The following is an 18726-nucleotide window of genomic DNA, read 5'->3' on the forward strand; positions in this document are numbered from 1 at the left end:
AGGGCACTGTGCATGGAGGGGAGGAAGGGAGCTGTAGCCTCCACCTATTGGGAATGGTTGGAGACCTGTGTTATCTGTATAAAACTGTTACCTTTCATTTTAATCCTGCCTAAGATGAAAAGGAGGAGATAGCTGAGAAGTGGAAAGAAAAAGCAGTAATGTGGAAAATTCTAAAATTCTCTAAAATATGTTAAAACATATAAATTTGATTTAACCCCCGTTACATAGAATGGTCTGGTAGGGGATTATAAAGTGAACCCCAAAGCTGAACTCGCTTCACAGCCGGTGAGTACCGGCTGCTATCAGTAGTGGGGACTTACCACTAATGACGAACACCAGCGATCATCACCATTAACACTTATGGTGCCACAATCAATGCCGATCACGCCACCTAACAGTGGGAAATAATGGGTGCTAGAGCTTTGTGAGTGTCTGATTAGCATCCTTTCTTAACAAAAATGGTGCCAATAAAAAACTACAGATCACGGTGCAAAACATGAGCCCCTCAAAAGTTGCAACATATTAATTTCACCCCAGAAAAATATATATATTTTTTGTTTTGCTATAGATTCTGTGGTGAAGTACAAAGAGTTATGGCCTGGTCATTAAAGGGTTCAACAGTGGGTAATTTTGAGATAGAATCATCTGATGCTTGAAAGTAATAGTTCCTCACTTTACTTTCAAGCATCAGATGATTCTATCTCAAAATTACCCACTGTTGAACCCTTTAATGACCAGGCCATAACTCTTTGTACTTCGCCACAGAATCTATGAGAGAGTAGTGGATGCATGGAATAGCCTTTCTGCAGAACTGGTAGCTGCAAATACAGTGAAGGAGTTTAAGCATGAATGGGATAGACATAAGGCTATCCTTCATATAAGACAGAAATAGGCATAAGACTACTCTTCATATAAAATAGGGCCAGAGACTATTGATAGTATTCAGTATATGGTACAGATTAGGTGGGCTGAATAGTTCTTAACTGCTGACACATTCTATGTTTTTATGGCACCCTTTTAAGTGTGCACCTAAACCCCTCCCTACCTGTTAAACCTATATATCAGTGGTTCTTAACCTTGTTGGAGATACTGAACCCCACCAGTTTCATATGCGCATTCACTGAACCCCTCTTAATTGGAAAAATAAAATGTGATTTTTTCAAATTCAAAACATAGGAGGTATATATTTAAGTATATATTTCTACATAGGTGCACAAAATGAACAAAACCATTAAGAACAAAGAACAAAACCATGAAAACATGATTTTCACACAAAAACATAATGAATATTTACAGCAAATCAGTGTCACTTCTGCTGTTGTCTTTCAGAGACCAGTTCAGAAATGTGCGGCTTTACCTTGGCAAGTGCCACTCTCATGTCATTTTCGCAACATTAGGCAGGCAGTGTTCCCCCCACATTAGGCTGGGAGTGTTCCCCACACATTAGGCTGGGAGGGTTCCCCCCACATTAGGCAGGCAGTGTTACCCCACATTAGGCAGCCAGTGTTCCCCCACATTAGGCAGACAGTGTTCCCCCACTTTAGGCAGGCAGTGTTCCCCCACATTAGGCAGGTAGTGTTCTCCCACATTAGGCAGGCAGTGTTCCCCCACATTAGGCAGGCAGTGTTCCCCCACCTTAGGCAGGCAGTGTTCCCTCACTTTAGGCAGGCAGAGTTCCCCCACATTAGACAGGCAGTGTTCCCCCACCTTAGGCAGGCAGTGTTCCCCCCACCTTAGGCAGGCAGTGTTCCCTCACATTAGGCTGGCAGTATGTTCCCCCACATTAGGTGCAATATAGTCCCCCACATTAGGTGCAATATAGTCCCCCACATTAAGCTGGCAGTATGTTCCCCCACATTAGGTGCAATATAGTTCCCCACATTAGGCTGGCAGTATGTTCCCCCACATTAGGCTGGCAGTATGTTCCCCCACATTAGGCTTGCAGTATAGTTCCCCACATTACGTTGGCAGTATAGTTCCCCCCATATTAAGTGCAGTATGTTCCCCCACAGACATACAGCCTCCAGCCATACAGTATGGCTGGAGGCCGTATGCCTGTGTACTGCCCCACTTCAGAGTTCCGACCACCGCTCCTCGGGTCCCGCCATAGCAGGATCGGAAGATCACTGGTCGGAACACCGAAGCTGACGCGCCGCTGGTAAACACTTACCAACTGCCAGCGCGTGTCCTTCTTGCTTCTTCTCTGCTCCTCCGCACTCCGTTGCCATGGGCGCATGCATGGGACATGAGTGACGTCACTGCGTGTGCTAGTTCCCGGCGGTCCCCGGGTTTTCAAAGTAAACGCGGGGCCGTAGGGACTTAACAGAGGCGTCCCTGTGTTCCGAAAGCAACTTTTGGAACACAGGGATGTGCCGAGGCAGAAACACCCGGCGGGCCTCCCCCGCTGAACATCCGAGACTGACTCACCGAACCCAGGTTAAGAACCACTGCTATGTATGAACAAAAAACAGCTGAAAGCTAAATGTTCACATTTGTTTAGAGTGTTACTTTAAATTTCAGAATCCAAAGTTAAAAACATAAAAGATAATGAAACACATGAGAAATAACTTCCAAATATTGCATAGAAAAGGCCCATGTACATTGTATTAGCTCAAATATTATTTACAGTGTTCAAAGAAATGTTTAGAAATTACACCAAAATTCTTGATGTTTCCCTATAACCAGATAGATTGACAGGGTTTGCATTGGACTGTCTAACAGTAAATACAAATGTCAACAATAACTTCAAAGCACTAAGAATAAAACTAAAGGGTTCAACTCACTGAAATCTGTTTCTATCCATAACAGAGTTTTTTCTCACGGCGCTGTTTTCACTGCCATTGTCTTCACCTTCCTCAGACTCCAGGCTGCGGTTGCAGCTACGTATGGTCTGCATGATATTGTTGACTGTTGATTCTTTTTCAGTACAGTTTAATCCATCTTTTCCTATTCTCTGAATAAAGTTGTCTTGTCCATTGTAGTCAGACACAAACTGCAAAATATACCGAAGGTTTGACACTATCTTGTTTAGGCTTCTGGCATATAACTGTTTATAACACTCCTTGAAAATACTGTATAGCAACATGCTAAGTCAATATAAGGGGTTCCTTAATCAGATCTTCCCATCTATCAGCTGAGCCTAAGTCTAGGTTCAGACTACGGAATCTCCGGGCAGAAAATTTCCACCCGGAGATTCCGAGTGCGGCCAGCGCTGACTGAATCAGTCGGCGCTAGGACCGCGCAGACACTGCAGTCTCCAATAGACTGCAATGTTTTCCGCGCGGATTTCCACCTGAAGAAAGAGCAACGCCTTTCTTCAGGCGGAAATTTCCAAGAGGATTTTCCATTCACAAATTCCGTCTCACAAATTCCGAAGTGTGAATTTGTGAACGGAAAACCATTCACTGCACTATGCATTATAGCAAGCGGAATTTCTGCCTGCAATTTCAAAGCGGAATTGCGGGCGGATATTCCGTAGTCTGAACCTAGCCTAAGAGCTGTGTCCAGCACTGCCCTCACAGAGGAGGGCTAAGTAATAACTGATATCGGTCCCTGCTGTTCAGTGTTTCCTGATTACTTCTTTTACATGGAGAAAATTCCCACCTTAGCCAGTGACTGACTGAGTGGCCATCTAATGTGTGTCTAGAAGGAAAGCAGGAAGTTCTGAGCTGGGATCAGGGGGTCATCTGAATGGAAGCAGCAGAAAATAGGGATGTTATTTTTTTATTTTAAAGGCAAAAAGACAAAAACTAAAATCCAGACAGCACCATTTAAAAGGTGCCCATACACCTTAGACTAAAGTTGGCTGAACCCACAGCCTTCGGCAGGTTCATTTGACTGTCTAAGGTGTATGGTGGCCATCTAACAGTGGATGATGATTGTGGTTGTTGCTTTTTTATGCCTTACACTATTGTTCTTGGAGATATAAACCAGCACCAGAGCTGTCTGACTTTGGTTTATGCCTTACTTCCCCTATAGGAAACATAAACCTTTGGCTTTGTTCAACATTCATATATATGGGGAAGTAGGGAGAGATAACTTTTGTCTGAAAGAACATTTAGCTGACAGTTATTGAAAGTGTATGCTCACCTTAAAGGGGTATTCCAGCAAAAACATTTTATCCCCTACATTTTAACCCCCGGGTTTCGGGGACTGGGGGACGTGATGTCACGCCACGCCCCCTCCATTCATGTCTATGGGAGGGGGTGTGACGGCTGTCACGCCCCCTCCCATAGACATGAATGGAGGGGGCATGGCGTGACATCACGTCCTCAGTCCCGGAGGTTTCCGAAACTGGAGATTCAGCAACCGCATAGAATGCGGGTGCTGCGGGGAGATCGTGGGGGGTCTCAGCAGCGGGCCCCCCGCGATCAGACATCTTGTCCCCTATCCTTTGGATAGGAGATAAAATGTTTTTGCCCGGAATACCCCTTTAACGTATTTCACTAATACATTTGATCAATGGCTTCAGATCAAGCCACCATCCTACGATACCCGACTACAGCAGAAGAAAATGTTATACTCACTCATACAGACTATATATTGTTACTTTACCCAATGATCCAACCCCATGTCAAAATACATATGTTTGTAAAATACAGTAAATAATTAAATAAAAAGTAATCCACAATTATCGTAATATGTGACTGCCATGGTTACCTCCAGTGTTTCATTCTGAGAATTGTAGCGGGGACACAGTTTTATTAGACTTGAGGCTCCATCGAGAACTTCACAAAGTTCCTTTAAAAAGACTCCACAGAAAGGAACAACCTTGCAGCCTGGGATATTTAAGGCTCTATTCACGACTTTTCTGTACTCGGAGGAAGACTCGTGATGAGCCATTGCATCTTTCAAGCTTCTCATCGTTTCTATGTCACATTGATCCATAAATTGCCACATTTTCAACACTTTCCTTGACCTAAAAGAAACGCAAAAATTGCATTTAAAGTAGTGTACCTCGCAATGTCAAACATTTCTGACTATTCTCCAGTGCTATGAAAGTTATGTGGTCAGTTGACTTCAGAGAACAATTTAGGGTAAAGATACTTATTTCAAAACTTTGTGGCGTATGTATTATGGTAAAATATAAGTCTAAGATAAATTATATGGCGTGCAGAAGAGTGCTGTTTAGACCTGCAAACTTTAAACGCCATCTTCAATGTTTTCCATTCTTTCAACTCCTCCAGTGGTATTAGAATTTACTTTAACTATACTTAATATTTTAACAGATTAAACATGACTGCTTTAAGCATGTAAACATTAGGACCTCTTCAGGGCAATTCCAAACAATTTGCAATAGTTTGTAACTGTAGCGCTATTTAAAACCTGATCTGACACCGTGCCAATTGATGTTTATAACAGCTGCCTTCACCTCTCTTCAATCAAGTAGTACCTGAGTCCTGCCAGGAATTCCATCACAGCGTTGTAATTGCCCATATTCCAACAACACTTTGCAATATGAACTAAATGGGAGAACACTTCCCGTTTCTCCTCCATCGACCCTGCAGCAAGGATTAGCCAGGTTACCCATGAACTAACCTGAAAATATAAAAATAAATAAATAAATACAAATCGGTACATTAAATTTACTAAAAATGTTGAGAATAAGCAAACTAAAACACAAGGCTAACAATCAGTAAGCAAACTATGTGTTTACCATACAGGAGTTTATTACAAAAAATGCAGCCACAGATACAAAGCTTTCGGTAATAGGTACTGTATATATAAAAATTCTGTATATTGTTGTAAAAGGCTACCCTTGGGCTGGGTTTCCACTTTGCATTTTTTTTTAACACTGCCACTGCAGTTTTTGAGCCAAAGCCAAAAGTGGATATAGCAGAAAGGAGAAGGATAAGTGAGTAAAAGTCCTTTCTTTATATTTCCCATTCCTGAATCCACTTCTGTCTTTGGCTCAAAAAGTGCAAGGAGAGCTTTCCAAAAAATTGTGAAGTTAAAACCCAGCCTCAAATTGGCATCTGGTCTATTGTCCCCCACTGTTTAAATCAGTCTCCAATATAATAAGTCTCCAGAACAATTATTTCTCTGAAATCTCCAATACGTCTCCAATACAATTATTTTTCTGAAGTCAATGAAGCTTGTAATTTCGCAGCCCAATATCCCAGTTGCTCAGTGATCTGTTGTCTAGTAGTTATTTCTTCCTTGTAACGCCGAGCGCTCCGGGTCCCGCTGCTTCCCCGGAGCGCTCGCGGCGTTACTCTGCTTGCAGCGCTCCGGTCGGCGCTGCTGACTGAGAGCGCTGCTACCCTGTCACCGGAGGGGATGCAATCCGCGATACGTGCCCGCTCACCGATTGCATCCCATGTCTCTTCTCATCTGCCCCGTCCTTCCTCACCTGTCCCATCCTGGCGCGCGCGGCCCCGCTCTCTAGGGCACGCGTGCGCCGGATCTCTGAAATGTAAAGGGCCAGTGCACCACTAATTGGTGCCTGGCCCAATCAAGTCCAATCACTGTTTTCCCCATAAAACATCACTTCCCCTTCCTGTCCCTGACGGATCTTGTTGCCTAGTGCCTAGTGAAAGTGTTCCAGTGTGTCCTTTCCCTGTGTTTCCAGAACACCTGCCTTGTCCTTTTGTACTGCGCCATCTCAGCCGCCAGAGAGGTTGAGTCGCTACTGAGTGGAACGACCTGGGGGTTACCTGCCACAGCAAGTCCATCCTGCTTTGCGGCAGGCTCTGGTGAATATCAGTAACCCCTTAGACTCCGTTCCCCTGGTATGGCCCACGCCATCACCTCTCTGGTACAGAGGATCCACTCCCAGTGTCCTCACCCTCCGCCAGCCCGGATCCTGACAATCCTGGTTGAGCATGAATGGTAGATACCTGCTACTTTACAATAGCAAGCAAACACGTTTGTCTACACTAGTTGAGAGAGCAGTGTGATTTTGGCAACATGACTGATTAAGGCCATGTTCACACACAGTATCTTTTTCTGTTCTTTGGGCCATAAAACACCAGTAAAACTGCATTTGTATTGGTTAAACAATAAGGAAAACTGGCTGTTTTTCACTGAACTCAATAGTAAGATGCACAGGCATTTTTTAAGAAATTTTTTCCACCTATACTTGACAGCTCTAGGGACCCTTTTAGTTCCCAGAAGAAAAATATGTAAAACTGTGAGCCCTGGCAATCACAATGATGTGGCAGTGAGATATGAAAGGGGCTCCCACCAATTCTTATTCACAGGTGTGCTCCAGCAGCTTACTGTGCTGGTATGGCTTATGGCTTCCTGTTCTGTACATATCACTATCCAGTACTGCCCTCCTTATCATTACAGACAGGAGTACAGTGAAAGGTGACACTAGTATATACTGTAGACAAGACCTCAATCACAATAGCTGAAGCTCAGAGCTCAAGCTGCACCTCCCTGTAAAATGACCACTGTACAGGTCCCAAAGCATGTCCAGAAAACACTCCATACTCACAATGACCTGTATCAGTATGTCAATGAGGCCTGCTGTAAAGCATATCACTAAATGCTGTTAAAGACAGCCCAGGCAGGCTTCCCTTCATAATAATGTACAAAAACTATGAAATAAATACATTTACAATCAGAAAGTAGGAACAGGTCAGAAAAAACATGTTTCAGTATCTGGTTCTAATAAAATCTAGGGGATATTCACTTTAAGCACATTGGGATGCAGCATATAGGGCTGGGCGGTATACCGGTTCATACCGCATACCAAATTTTTTGGGCTGCACGATATGAATTTTCCCCCATACCGCAATACCGGTTGGGCCCCTTCCCCTCGGGAATGTATTATCAGTGCAGCGCTGTCCCCACATCGGGGAACTAATCCTATGTTTACCCGCCAGCACTGTTCTTCTCCCCCCAATTAAGGATCAGCCCAGCAGGGTACTACTCACAGATGTCAAGAACTGCCCTCCTCCTTTTTGTTGGGGGCCGCCAGGCGCTGGAACTCTATAATGTACGCCAGTGGTCTCCTACCTGCAGACCTCCAGATGTTGCAAAACTACAACTCCCAGCATGCCCGGACAGCCAATGGCTGTCCGGGCATGCTGGGAGTTGTAGTTTTGCAACAGCTGGAGGTCCGCAGGTTTGAGATCACTGCTGTACGCTGTAAACCTATGCCCGGGCTGCAAAAGATACAGAAAATAAACTTTTAACTCACCCACCTCAGCCGCACGCAGGAGACTGGAACGTGGACAGCCGTCAGCCGTCATGCCCCGCCCCGGCCAGTGATAGGCTGAGCCCACTGTCATGTAAGAGGTTGGAGACCACTGGCGTACATTATAGAGTTCCAGCGCCCGGCGGCCCCCAACAAAGAGGAGGAGGGCAGAACAGTGCTGGCGGGTCACATGATTTTGGGGGTGGAAGCCGAAAACCGTGCGCGGGTCACCTGATTGGGGCAGGGGGGTTGGGCGTACAGAACAGCGCTGGCGGGTCACATGATTTGGGGGGGGGGGGGGGTGAGAGAATACCGTTATATACCGTGGAACCGCTGTAAGTTAAAAAAATACTGTGATACACATATTTGGTCATACCGCCCAGCCCTAGCAGCATATATATATATATATATAAGTGATGCTGAATGGGTTAAATGCTACAAGTCCTCCTCCTCACATATAGTACTGAGGAAAGCTTACCCCATACACAAACTAATACAGGGATGGCTGCCAATAGGTCTGCGTGCAGTGTGTGCATGTATGGCAGCAGTTTAACATCTTTTCATATGAAAACACTGAATTGTATAATATAAGTTAAATATGAAATAAAGCTCTAAACTCATGCCCTCTATTTTAGGCTCCACTCCCAAAACATAACATCCAAGTATATGTTACTGCTGCAAAATGCTAGAAAGTACAAAATTCCTGAGTTGTTTGGCACTATGTGATCATTACTTTAAAAATAACACAAAGAAATTATGGAAACGTGTTAATATTTTGCAGCACAAGTCAAAAATCACCCAGATAATCTGAAACAAAGGAATCCCCCATTTCACAGACACTATTCACTACTTGGTATTTCCAAAACATGATTTGAATGCTTAGCGTTCTTTTTATCCCAAAAACATCATTTTACCCTTTTAAGGAAAGCCAATGTCTTTGTTCAGTTTCTAAGGCAGGCGTAACACATTCATGCTCTTCTTTACGATTTTGGAAAGGAAATAAAACAAAAACATACATGATGTTCATCACAGAATAGAGGATTTGTTATAAACCAAAGGAATACCTCCAGATCCCCTCTTTGTTCCCTTTCCAACAATTCAGGCTCACACATTGTTTATATTACATGTGTATACCCTTATGACCATCATTTATTTGTAGTGCTTTCACACTAAGTTATTATTTACCGCAAGCGTATTAAACACAGTATGTTACTTCCAAGCTGTAATGAATAAGTAACACGTATGTATACCCTTCATTTATTTTGAAGATCTTGAGTTTACCCTCTTTGTTTTTCCTTGATACTCTTATATGTCTTGAACGCATTATAATTCGATTTATTACTTACATATAAAGTGCTACAATAACAATGGAACAAGAAATGATATAAAAATATATAATGAAGGAGAATGTACAATCAGGATAAGAAGAATTCTGCAAATACCACTACTAATCTTCTGGTGGCGCTCTACAGCCTGGAAACTGGTTGCTGTATACTCCCACACGCAATGTAAATGATAGATTTTTTTACTAACATGTGTGCTTTAAAGAGTACCTCTCATGATCTTGTTAAATTTTATAATCCTCCCAGTTCACTGCCGTCATCATGATAAACCACCTCCTGCCTTTATTTTGTTATTTTTTAGTTTTCTACCTTGATATTGCTCTGTATTTTCTGCTCAGTCTTAGTCAGATTCACAGACTGGGAAGGGACGTTACCCAGAAGGCGTGACATCATCTAAAGACATACAGGGGAGAACTTCATCCCTCACTCTACTACACACAACCCAGAGCAGTTCAGTGTGTGAGATGAGCTATGATTGGCTAAGGCTGCACCTCCCCCCCCCCCCTCAGCACTTCAGACTACATATCCTTATTTTGGACTTCTGCCAGGCAAGCAGAAGTCCAAAGTCTGTGCAAGAGCTAGGAGAGGAGGAAATGTGCTCTGGACAAGTAGGGAGACACATAGTGGCAGCTTTTTTAAACACAAATAAAACATAGAAAACTTAATTTTTTTTAAACAAAGTACATTAGAAATCTTTTTTTATTTACCATAAGAAGTGCAATAGCAAAAATTCGTTTTAATAAGAGTGACTATTTAATGGAAAACCATGAACAAAACTGATGCATTCTGTTGGTCCTAATAGAGATGGTGGTGCATGACACAGATTAAAGAATACTCTTGAATCAAAGGTCAGCCAAAGCTGCCAATTTTGGTGGGATTAGACAACTGCCTAAAATGTATGTGAGCCCCCTGACTCTCCCCGGACAGATGATGTTGGGGTAGAGGAGGGTTGTGTATGTTGCGCACTGGTTTTCAGTGTACAGCACCGGCTTTGGTGCTGGATATTGGAGCCTAGAATACAGAGAAGGATGTGGTCTGTTTCTCATAATGTGTTGATATGTGAAGCAAATTTTGCTATAAAAGTAATTTAGATTACAGGCACACTCCTGAATTATAATACTTTTTATGTAACTAGAGGTATATTTTAACTTTTTGGTTATACACAAATGAGCATATGGAATCATGAGTCTGCAAGCCTACATTTATGTGGAAAAACATCCCCAAATATCTGCAGAATTTCAGTCCTGGGTACCCTTATTATGAGTATAAACCTGGTGTGCAAGTGAGCAGGTTTGGGTACGAGGTGGTTTGTTTGTAGTATATACAGTTATGACCTGAATGGTCCTGTTTAAATGCTGAAGGGCAATCAAAAACAAACAAAAAGTCAAAACTGGCTTATTGCACAAAACATGTCAAAACCTAAAATGAATGAGATATCGTGCAGAAGTCATGACACAGTGTACCCACAGGTCCTGAGACTGGGTTCTTGTCTCCTTTTTGCTGTTTTTATTACCTTTAATTTTGCTTAATATAAAAACATGGTCAACCATGTTGTTGTGTACTATAAAATGATACATATATGTTGCAATCCCTGGTTTTTTTTTTAATACTGCAGTTAACGGGAAACTGATTCTCCTATATGTCATACATTAGCATCCGTTAAATATTTTTTAAATGTATAAAATTTATTTTTTAAATGCATAAAACACATACCTTAAACAGAAAAAAAAAAGCTGTGTGTACCAAAAGAACCTTGGTCACTATCTGTTCTGTTACAGGCTTATATCTATCTTATGGCTAAGAGACGCCATTGCTTGGCAGTGATCTAATCCAGAAAATATTGAGGCCTCAATGCTGATTTAGCATTGTCTCCTCTTTAATTCCCCAGGTTTTCCTTGTACAGAGATGCTCCAAGTCACTATCTATAAAGAGAACTGTAGCAGGGCGCCATTCACTGCACAGGCATGGCCACACTTACTTAAATGGGACTGTGCTGCACAGTGAGTGGCTGAGACACCCTTGTAGGGGAAATATTTTAAATGGGACGTATCATGGAATCAGTGCTGCACCCCCTTACTGTGAGAGCTGATAGGTGTACAACAGGCCATAAAGTGATGGCTTCTCCTAGGGACATGCCATCACTTTATAAAATGGGAAAGGCTCCTTTAAGAAGCCTAAGAAACAAATTAGCAGGAAAATAGGAAATACAACCATTTCAGATTAGGATCTTAGTCCAGCATGAAAAGAAACAGGCACGCAAGAGATTTACGTAGATATTGGAGTTCTATGTATTTATATGCTAGTGTTAAGTGCTCTCCAGCATGTTATATACTTCGTAAGGATGTAGGAGTGAATTTGGGCTGCCAGTATATACTGTTCTAGTGGGGTTTCACAATGGTAAAAAGTTGAGAACAAACGACTTATTCAAAATGATCATGTACAGGTGGCACGTTCTTAATGCCATATACTTTCTTAAAGCGCAACTGTCATGAATTTTAACCCCATAAACCAACCCCAGCTTGACAAAGTTGTTAGAAATAACAGTTAAATCATACATTTTTCTGCTTTCTAGCAGCTTTAATGATGCTAAAAAATGCTTTTAACCATAGTCAGCAACAGTCAGATAGGCGTGGCTATACCCGCAGCCACCACACCTATCCCCTGTATGTCAGTGCTGGGGACGCTGTGTGATTAGTCCCAGCACTGAGAGCAGCAGAATGATCTGGCCGCCCGCATTGCATCACAGTTGTATATGAGACTGGATGGCCAGATCATTCCACTACAGCATTATGCCGCGCATTGGGCTTTAGGGAGCAAGTACTAGCAGAAAGAGATCTAGTGATTGCTGTAAGTGCTGCCTGCCCGCATCACCGGAGTGCATAGATGAACGGGCGCCGTTTATTTTTCTACAGTACAGTACAGTACAGTACAGTGCTGGGACCTGTGGACCAATCGCACAGCGTCCCCAGCACTGACATACAGGGGATAGGCGTGGCGGCTGCGGACATAGCCGTGCCTATCCGACTGTTGCTGACTATTGTTAAAAGCATTTTTTTTTTAGCATTATTAAAGCTGCTAGAAAGCAGCAAAAGGAATGATTTAACTGTTATTTCTAACAACTTTGTCAAGCTGGGGCTGGTTTATGGGGGTTAAAACTCATGACAGTTGCGCTTTAATGTACCTTTTTATTTCCAAAGAAGACACATTGTTATTTCGAACTCCTATTTGGAATGATGGATCACAGGAAGGCCTTGTGTATAAGGAAATAAAGTCATGCGTATGCTCTGGGAGACCCATAGTATTTATGACAAAAATTTACGTCTGTGGGGAAGTCTGCATTACCAGGCAACACTATATTTCCATAATTCCCTGAACTCCCTATGCACTCCACATTAAGGCAAGATAAAACACTTTCGCTAGTTTAAAAAAGCAGAGTAATCCCTGTCATCCTAACACAGCCAATGATTAAACTCAATTACTTTTATAATACTCAAATACTCGAATCTGTGTCACATTCATTTAGGACTATAATCCCAATTAGAAACCAGATGGACAATTTATGTAAAAAGACAAAAAGATTAATGACATGGCGGTGTAAATATGCGTAAACACTATAGTAATCTCATTTACTTCCAGGATCCTCTCTGGAAAGGGAAAATCCAATTTCTCTTATTTAATGCATTACGTAATTTCATTTCTGGAATTGAAGCAATTGTGGAAATGTTACCGCACAAGGATCACTATGGATAATTTATAGGGAACAGACATCTTATATCTTTTCATTGCTTGCTCTCCAATGAAATGTTGGGGAAGTGGTTTAGAAGTTTTATATATTCTTGCCATTTGATGCATATGTATGTCAAGATGTATGTTTGAAGTTTGGAGAGTGTCAGCAAAGTTATACAATTTACATCCACTGGCAGTGGTTGAGACCAGAAATAACTGTGAGACTAGGTTCACACGTTGGAATTTCAAGAGCGCCCTCTTGATGGGGGCACCTCTCTGCATGCTGCAAAGACAGTTAGTAGCCAGCTAGCATCCGAAGACCCCACTCACTTGAAGCACCCGCCCAGCCAGCACCACTGTAGTAAGGTAATTACATGAGGAGGAGGTTTGTTACAGTGTGTCACCCCAATAGTAAAGAGATTGCATGAGGAGGAGGTTTGTTACAGTAAGGTAATTACACTGCTCAAAAAAATAAAGGGAAAACTAAAGATAACACATCCTAGATCTGAATGAACTAATCGTATGAAATACTTTCGTCTTTACATAGTTGAATGTGCTGACAACAAAATCACACAAAAATTATCAATGGAAATTAAATTTATCAACCCATGGAGGTCTGGATATGGAGTCAAACTCAAAATCAAAGTAGACAACCACACTACAAGCTAATCCAACTTTGATGTAATGTCCTTAAAACAAGTCAAACTGAGGCCCAGTAGTGTGTGTGGCCTCCATGTGCTCGTATGACCTCCCTACAATGCCTGGGCATTTTGTCTGATGTGGTGGTGGATGGTCTCCTGAGGGATGTCCTCCCATACCTGGACTAAAGCATCTGCCAACTCCTGAACAGTCTGTGGTGCAATGTGGCGTTGGTGGATGGAGCGAGACATGATGTCCCAGATGGGCTCAATTGGATTCAGGTCTGGGGAACGGGTGGGCCAGTCCAAAGCTTCAATGTCTTCCTCTTGCAGGAACTGCTGACACACTCCAGCCACATGAGGTCTAGCATTGTCTTGCATTAGGAGGAACCCAGGGCCAACTGCACCAGCATATGGTCTCACGAGGATCTCATCTCGGTACCTAGTGGCAGTCAGGCTACCTCGGGCAAGCACATGGAGGGCTGTGCGGCCCCCAAAAGAAATGCAACCCCACACCATTACTGATCCACCGCCAAACCGGTCATGCTGGAGGATGTTGCAGGCAGCAGAACGTTCTCCACGGAGTCTCCAGACTCTGTCACGTCTGTCACATGTGCTCAAAGTGAACCTGCTTTCATCTGTGAAGAGCACAGGGTGCCAGTGGCGAATTTGCCAATCTTGGTTGTTACGCCTAGCGCTCCGGGTCCCCGCTCCTCCCCGGAGCGCTCACGGCGTCTTTCTCCCTGCAGCTCCCCGGTCGGTCCCGCTGACCGGGAGCGCTGCTCTGTCATGGCCGTTGGGGATGCGATTCGCACAGCGGGACGCGCTCGCTCGCGAATCGCATCCCAGGTCACTTACCCGTTCCCGTCCCCTGCTGTCGTGTGCTGGCGCGCGCGGCTCCGCTCTCTAGGGCGCGCGCGCGCCAGCTCCCTGAGACTTAAAGGGCCAGTGCACCAATGATTGGTGCCTGGCCCAATTAGCTTAATTGGCTCCCACCTGTTCCCTGGCTATATCTAGTCTCCTCCCTTGCACTCCCTTGCCGGATCTTGTTGCCCTTGTGCCTAGTGAAAGCGTTTTGTGTGTCTAAAGCCTGTGTACCAGTACTTCTGCTATCCACCCTGACTACGAACCTTGCCGCCTGCCCCCGACCTTCTGCTACGTCCGACCTTGCTTCTGTCTACTCCCTTGTACCGCGCCTGTCATCAGCAGTCAGAGAGGTGAGCCGTTGCTAGTGGATACGACCTGGTCACTACCGCCGCAGCAAGACCATCCCGCTTTGCGGCGGGCTCTGGTGAAAACCAGTAGTGACTTAGAACCGGTCCACTAGCGCGGTCCTCGCCAATCCCTCTCTGACACAGAGGATCCACTACCTGCCAGCCGGCATCATGACAGTAGATCCGGCCATGGATCCCGCTGAGGTTCCCCTGCCAGTTGCCTCTGATATCACCACGGTGGTCGCCCAGCAAGCCCGACAGATCGCCCATCTAACCCACCAGCTGTCGGAAGTGTCCACCATTGTGCACCAACTTCAGTCGCAACTTCATCAGCAATCATCTCCTCCGCCAGCTCCTGCACCTCCTCCGCAGCGAGTGGCCACTCCTAGCCTCCGCCTGTCCTTGCCGGACAAATTTAATGGGGACTCTAAGTTTTGCCGTGGCTTTCTTTCGCAATGTTCCCTGCACTTGGAGATGATGTCGGACCAGTTTCCCACTGAAAGGTCTAAGGTGGCTTTCGTAGTCAGCCTTCTCTCTGGAAAAGCCCTGTCATGGGCCACACCGCTCTGGGACCGCAATGACCCCGTCACCGCCTCTGTACACTCCTTCTTCTCGGAAATTCGAAGTGTCTTTGAGGAACCTGCCCGAGCCTCTTCTGCTGAGACTGCCCTGCTGAACCTCGTCCAGGGTAATTCTTCCGTTGGCGAGTACGCCATACAATTCCGTACCCTTGCTTCTGAACTATCCTGGAATAATGAGGCCCTCTGCGCGACCTTTAAAAAAGGCCTATCCAGCAACATTAAAGATGTTCTGGCCGCACGAGAAACTCCTGCTAACCTGCATGAACTCATTCATCTAGCCACTCGCATTGACATGCGTTTTTCTGAGAGGCATCAAGAGCTCCGCCAGGAAAAAGACTTCGATCTCTGGACACCTCTCCCACAGTCTCCATTGCAATCTGCGCCTAGGCCTCCCGCCGAGGAAGCCATGCAAGTGGATCGGTCTCGCCTGACCCTGGAAGAGAGGAATCGCCGTAAGGAAGAGAATCTTTGTCTGTACTGTGCCAGTACCGAACACTTTTTGGTGGATTGCCCTGTCCGTCCTCCACGTCTGGGAAACGCACGCTCGCACCCAGCTCTCGTGGGTGTGGCGTCTCTTGATGCTAAGTCGGCTTCTCCACGTCTCACGGTGCCTGTCCGGATTTCTACTTCAGCCAGCTCTTCCCTCTCAGCCGTGGCCTGCCTGGACTCTGGTGCCTCTGGGATTTTTGTTCGGGAGTCCTTGGTGAATAAGTTCCGCATTCCGGTGACCCGTCTTGTCAAGCCACTCCATATTTCCGCGGTCAACGGAGCCAGGTTGGATTGCACCGTGCGTTACCGCACGGAGCCCCTCCTAATGTGCATCGGACCTCATCACGAGAAAATTGTATTTTTGGTCCTTCCCAATTGCACTTCCGAAATTCTCCTTGGACTACCCTGGCTTCAACACCATTCCCCAACCCTGGACTGGTCCACTGGGGAGATCAAGAGTTGGGGTCCCTCTTGTTCCAAGGACTGCCTTAAACCGGTTCCCAGTACTCCCTGCCGTGACCCTGTGGTTCCTCCTGTATCCGGTCCCCCTAAGGTCATTAAGGACTCTGCCTGCCACAGGAAATGCCTCTCCCCCCCTCCCAGTCCCATCAGGCAAGCCTCTGTGTCCCTTCATGGCTCCCGTCCTTGTGTCTCCCTGCCCCGTGCCAAGCTTCACCCTCTGCCCTCCCTCCCCATTCCTACTCCTGCTGTACTGCCTGCCATTGAGGAAACCATCCATTCCTTCCCGGTGTCCTCATCCCAGGGGAGGCAGTCACCGGACAAAAAAAAGGGGAGACCTAAGGGGGGGGGTACTGTTACGCCTAGCGCTCCGGGTCCCCGCTCCTCCCCGGAGCGCTCACGGCGTCTTTCTCCCTGCAGCTCCCCGGTCGGTCCCGCTGACCGGGAGAGCTGCTCTGTCATGGCCGTTGGGGATGCGATTCGCACAGCGGGACGCGCCCGCTCACGAATCGCATCCCAGGTCACTTACCCGTTCCCGTCCCCTGCTGTCGTGTGCTGGCGCGCGCGGCTCCGCTCTCTAGGGCGCGCGCGCGCCAGCTCCCTGAGACTTAAAGGGCCAGTGCACCAATGATTGGTGCCTGGCCCAATTAGCTTAATTGGCTCCCACCTGTTCCCTGGCTATATCTAGTCTCCTCCCTTGCACTCCCTTGCCGGATCTTGTTGCCCTTGTGCCTAGTGAAAGCGTTTTGTGTGTCTAAAGCCTGTGTACCAGTACTTCTGCTATCCACCCTGACTACGAACCTTGCCGCCTGCCCCCGACCTTCTGCTACGTCCGACCTTGCTTCTGTCTACTCCCTTGTACCGCGCCTGTCATCAGCAGTCAGAGAGGTGAGCCGTTGCTAGTGGATACGACCTGGTCACTACCGCCGCAGCAAGACCATCCCGCTTTGCGGCGGGCTCTGGTGAAAACCAGTAGTGACTTAGAACCGGTCCACTAGCGCGGTCCTCGCCAATCCCTCTCTGACACAGAGGATCCACTACCTGCCAGCCGGCATCGTGACATTGGTGTTCTCTGGCAAATGCCAAATGTCCTGTATGGTGTTGGGCTCTAAGCACAACCCCCACTTGTGGATGTCGGGCCCTAATACCACCCTCATGGAGTCTGTTTCTGACCGTTTAAGTAGGCACATGCACATTTGTAAGATGGCTGGATTAAAAACCATGGATCTCAAAAAGGCTGTGGAGATGCAGTGCCGTTGTCATAAGAATACTCTTAGAACAAGTGTTCAAAAGTATTATTGATCGGTGCAACATAAGTTTCGAACCTGACCCAGGTTCTTAGTCAGGCAATGGATACATTACTAGATATATCCAATGTAGATATGTAAAAGAATGGAGCACTCGCCCGGTCTTTGCATGTGAAACAGGCTTCTTTATTGTATCACAATCTGCAATGCATAGAATCCCATGCGGGAGAGCGGACAGGAACAGGTGAGGTGGGGGAGTGGATTGGGTGACGGTCTGTATCGCGGTCTGTATCAGTGGTTCGTCAGGATACATTACTAGTGCAAGTGCGGCAATTTAAAACACATTTTTCATTCACTTCCAGTTTGCCTGGGTCACAAAGTTACGTAAATGTCAAATAAAAAAAAACACATTTTATACAGGTATATAATTAATTGCATGCTTTTACCATATAACAAAGTATTCTTATTTTTAGTTAGTTGCATTATTTGTATTTAGTTTTTATGTAATCTTACAGCAGAATGATGCGTTTGTTGCGCATGCGCAGAACTGTACCGATCTTGTCGGTGATATGGATGTTACTGTGTTATTCAGAAGGTGTGGATGCTCTGATCGATAAGTTATATAATGGTTTCAGTGATTTCATTCAACCCTCTGGGAGTTATCGTAGGCAATTTGTATATCCAATATACCTCCCTTTTCTTTACAGTTTCAAAACGGTCCCCCCATTCAGCAGTGAGGCTTCAAAAATTAAAACAATTCTAAAAAACTATTGGCAAATTTTAAAAAGTGATGTATACCTGAAAGACACACTAAAGGAACAACCGCAAATAACATATCGGAGAGCCCTACATTAAAAAATCTTCTAGCTCCCAGCCAGATCAA

The 18726-nt window shown here is 45.2% G+C and overlaps 1 protein-coding gene across 9 annotated transcripts in view; it reads right to left on the reverse strand.

The window, feature by feature from the left end:
- PLCE1 (phospholipase C epsilon 1) overlaps window positions 1-18726 on the reverse strand; it is a 327095-nt gene that overhangs the window by 108953 nt on the left and 199416 nt on the right. For all 9 annotated transcript variants that reach the window (XM_056530229.1, XM_056530227.1, XM_056530230.1 and 6 more), the window contains exons 5-7: window positions 5393-5538; window positions 4660-4918; window positions 2784-2992 (exon numbers count right to left, since the gene is read on the reverse strand). In XM_056530229.1, the coding sequence (XP_056386204.1) occupies window positions 2784-2992; window positions 4660-4918; window positions 5393-5538 (614 nt within the window). The remainder of the gene's footprint in view (window positions 1-2783; window positions 2993-4659; window positions 4919-5392; window positions 5539-18726) is intronic.

Source organism: Hyla sarda, chromosome 7 (assembly GCF_029499605.1).
Source record: "Hyla sarda isolate aHylSar1 chromosome 7, aHylSar1.hap1, whole genome shotgun sequence".
Lineage (NCBI taxonomy): Eukaryota > Metazoa > Chordata > Amphibia > Anura > Hylidae > Hyla > Hyla sarda.